The 4,387-nt window shown below is 36.4% G+C and overlaps 1 protein-coding gene across 1 annotated transcript in view; it reads right to left on the bottom strand.

Moving 5' to 3' along the window:
- Nucleotides 1-3,351: 3,351 nt before the first annotated feature.
- eefsec (eukaryotic elongation factor, selenocysteine-tRNA-specific) overlaps nt 3,352-4,387 on the bottom strand; it is a gene marked incomplete at its 5' end in the record, with an annotated part of 9,652 nt that continues 8,616 nt past the window's right edge. The window contains 1 exon segment of the mRNA XM_014009078.1: nt 3,352-4,200. Coding sequence (XP_013864532.1) covers nt 4,019-4,200 — 182 coding nt within the window. The 3' untranslated portion in view covers nt 3,352-4,018.

Raw genomic sequence — 4,387 nt, forward strand, 5'->3', positions numbered from 1 at the left:
TCCCAGCTGACCTGCAGGTCACCAACAATAAGGACGAGGTTATTGAAGGCATGGCTGTGTCTTATCTTTGTGTGAGGACGAGGGGAGATGTAGACAGAACAGTCTAATGGGAAATTGAGGATAAAAGGATAGTTCAGATCCTTTGAAGTGGGTTTCTGTGGAAAGGTTATGATCAATTAATATCTYACCTGCTGTAGATAGATCTTTGAACAAGCTCATTTTGAAGAAATAATGTTTATTTCTGACTGGATGGGTTAGCTGTTGGCTAATCACAGGATCAAAGTGGATTTCTGCCATTTTAAAATCAAACAGTTGTAAACCTTTACAGCATCAACTTTGTATTCCATCGTTATTTTGTGAATATTTAGTCAATGCAAAGCTGATGGCAGCATAGAAACTTGCACAATAAAAAACATACATTTTAAAGAGACACAATGTAGATAATTATGACACAAAACAGAAAAACAGTAAAGTGCGGGCCTTCACTATTTATTTGCACCAGGTAGTGTATAAAATAATTTTTCCATGTATTGATATAAATAAGGGCAGCAAAGTATAGCCAATACCTTGTCAGGCAGACAAAATTAAAATCTACTTCTTCAAACTGAGCTCTTTCAAAAAGTTATCTACAGCAGGTAAGATATGAATTGTTTWGAACTGCTTCACAGAACCCACCTTCAAAAGATCTGAACTACTGGTTTAAAGAAGAGGAGCATGGAGTCACTTATTCCAGCTAAAATGTATCAATTGTCACATAAAGGTGCGATCACACAAGCTCTGAGGTGAGAACAGCTGCTTGTTTGCTGTTGCTGTGATAAATAACTAAATGTAGTTTAGTCACGTCAGACCATCTCAAACAGACCCACAAACAGCTCTGTCACAACAAGGTAAAATATGAACAAATGCATTTTATCCACATTCCCATGTCTGTATCGATGAAACACAGACTGCATCAAGAAGAATAAAAGTAAAAGATATTTTATCCCAGCAGAAGACATAATGGATGTTTTGATACACATCAGGTCAGGGTTTTTAAAATGGGAGATGCTAAGGGGGCCTCAGAAYGCTGGAGGAAAACAAATAATAAAAAAGCAAATAGAAAAATGTGTTTTACCATTATTTCAAYGTATTATTTTTAATAAGGGAGTTTGTTAAACATGTCTTTCAGTGGGAATATAATGCAGTGTTTAAAACATAATAAAATTCTTGTGCTAAACAAATACAATAATTATTGAATAGTAAATAAAAGTGAGAAAAATATTCATCAAAATGTACAGCATTGTTTGTGGGTTTGCAAGTGCGGTCACAGGCCAGAAGCTAATGCTGTTTGCAAAATTTTGGGAACCCCTGTGTTAGACTACAGAGCAGGAAAACATGAACATAAATGTTTACATAAAACAAAAGTATACCTTTACTTTAGTTTGGTAATCCATGAGGGAAATACCAAGAAAATGATTTCTACTCCAGTGATAGGAGGGGAACAGGGGTTCCTATAAATTTAGAATGAAWGGAGAATGAAAGAGGAGCAGGAGCAATTGTAAAGACGAGGAGTAAAAGGCAACCCCTCAGCACCACCACCACCACCACCCGTCTGGTTTCCTATAGGAGGGACAAGGAGAGATAAGACTAAAAGGACTGTCACTCAGTGGAACAATCCTGCCTGTGTCCCCCCTTTTGCTCCTGGGACTCCTCCTCCGTCTTCTCTCCAATTTCCACAGATTCCTGCTGAGATAGAGCTGCTGTTCACAGAAACCGTGAGCTGACATCATCCTTCACACACAAAGTGTCCCTCCCCGAACCGTCAACACCTGATGGACACATGTAAATACACACAGAAATGACACTTTGATTTTCCCACCACTGCCTCCACTGACGGGCAGCATCAATCAGCTGCAGTCTTTTACTTTGTCTTTCATTTGGGTTTTGTCCTTGTCTTTCTTTTAATTTAGTGGACAAATTTCAATTAAAATCTAAATAATCTTTTTAATTTGCAAACTAGTGTTGATTGATGCCTGAAAGGTAACACTAAAAAGGATATTGGACTTGATTTATTTCTTTTACAAATGAATTGAGCTGGAGCAAAAATGATAAATCAACCCTAGACTCTAATGAATGAATGAATTTATTTCATCAGGACAGTGTGCAATTAAAACATAAACATAAAAACATTTGATGCATTGCACCAGATTTAGCCTAAGGCTAATTTACATCTGCAGTAGACAGTTAAAAACAAAACAACATCCAACAGTAATAAAAAGGAAATGGAAGAGAAAAAAACAGAAAATTAAAAATAATAATAAAATAAAACATTTTACAATTAATGATAAAAACACAAACACCCCACCCCACTCTCCAAGTATAATGTAAAGGTTATATCACTAAACATCCAATAAAAAAAATTCTGATTGCAGTATTAAGTAGTTTTAAAATCTTCCACAYGATCACCTCAAAAACCAACCAAAGACCTGCAGGTCTCTACATCCCCACCTGAAAAAAAATTCCGAAATACATTTAACAATGTAATCATGCCCACCTCCACCCCACCTTCCAACGCACACAACCAGAAGCAAACTTTAAAATCGATTACCCAGTGCAATTCAATGATTGCAACATTGAGTACATTTAAGATGTTGTTTTTTTTAGATTGTTTTTAAAACTAATAAAAGAACTACAGATTTTTACATGRTCTGGAGCAGCATTCCACTGAGCGATGGCTTTAACCAAAAAAGCTGCGTGTCCAAATGCTTTTCAAATATCTGTTAATGTCAACAACATGGTATCCCCGTGTTTTAACCAAATAACCTTATTTGTCCAATAATTAGGGTTTTACCCATTATGAAATTACTTAATTGGAGACGAACAATTAGGATTTCAAAGCTCATCAAGCAAGAACAAGTATGAAAAATACTACATCCACTTGGCTAAAAACATAAAATAGGCTAAACTGACTTATAAGTGCAATATTATTTTGACATGGCCATTCAAACCAAATTGTAAAACATAGGAATGCACTGTAATAATTTCTTGTCAGTGATTATTGTTACATTTTAAAAGCTAATTTGCCAAACGTGATTATTGCTGTTGTCATTTTGCAGATATAAATTTGTTAACTTAATTATAATAATTTACTATGGTAAATATACCTTTTTAAGTATAAAACAGTGATTACAATATATTAAACAAACTTGGTACAGGCAGCCCAAAGGAAAAACACATAATATWAAACAATTGTAACCGAATTCCAGTAAAAATCAGCTTGAGGATTGGGAGCTTGAATGGAATGTTTTATCAGTAGACTGGATTGTAATTTTGTTCCTAACTTAATGCATGAATCACAAATGCAATCACAACTGAGCAGAAATTTGAATTTTATTTATTTTTCTTTCTGATAACTTGAGTTTTAAGCACAAATCACACAGTTCAAAGGCAAATCATTAGTCACCTGGCATTGATTCATTACATAGAAAATAAAAATAAAAAAAGAAATGCAGAGGCAAGTAAGTCCCAAATGACAAAACAGGAGCCAGTGAATACAAATACAAATCTGCAACTTCATGTTTTTCCAGAGATGGAGGAACATTTGAACAAACCTGAGATCTGTTTTTCTGATAATAAAGTGTTTTCAGGAAATTACAGCAACAGCAAAAGAAAGTTTTGTTGCTAGGCAGAACTCATTCAGATTACATCAGCAAAAAATAAGAGAATAAGTCAACATTTTGAAAGAAAAACCAAATGTATGTGTTGGAAAGAGCAGACAGCTTGGACACTCGTGATGGAGAACTCAGTCCAACTCCTTAAAGGAGAAGAAAACGATCACTGTTTGTGTTCAGCATTCCACAAACACAGCATTTCAGTAAACTGTCTCCATCCAAAGAGAGAGAAAAAAGCAAAGTGAAATAACATATCCCTGATCTGCAGAGCTGGAGCACACCTCACCTCGAGAAGCCCTCTGACGCTCCCTGACGCTCCCTGCTGCTACTGCAGCGACTGTAGCATCACTCGGAGACGTCAGCCAAGGTCAAGACTGAACCATCTTTTTATGGGGATCAAAAACATATCGCTTGAAATGTAAGTGAATGCTAACAGGCTGGAAGTCCGCTTTGGGCTCCTCTTCGTTTGCTGCTCCACCTTTACTCCCACTCTTCCCTTTCTTTTTGGATGTGGAGGAGAAGAGCTGCGTGGTCTCGGGACGAAGACCCTCTGAGGACAACAGTGACAGGAAAGTCATAAACAACCTTTATGTGATAAATCTTACTGAACACTTTCATGTACAGCACTCAGATTGACTTAACCGACTCTGCAGGTATATATGATATGACATTTATTGTTACAGTGTGTGTGTGTGTGTGTGTGTGTGTGTGTGTGTGTGTGTGTGTGTGTGTGTGTG

Source organism: Austrofundulus limnaeus, unplaced genomic scaffold (genome assembly GCF_001266775.1).
Source record: "Austrofundulus limnaeus strain Quisiro unplaced genomic scaffold, Austrofundulus_limnaeus-1.0 Scaffold55, whole genome shotgun sequence".
NCBI classification, from domain to species: Eukaryota; Metazoa; Chordata; class Actinopteri; order Cyprinodontiformes; family Rivulidae; genus Austrofundulus; species Austrofundulus limnaeus.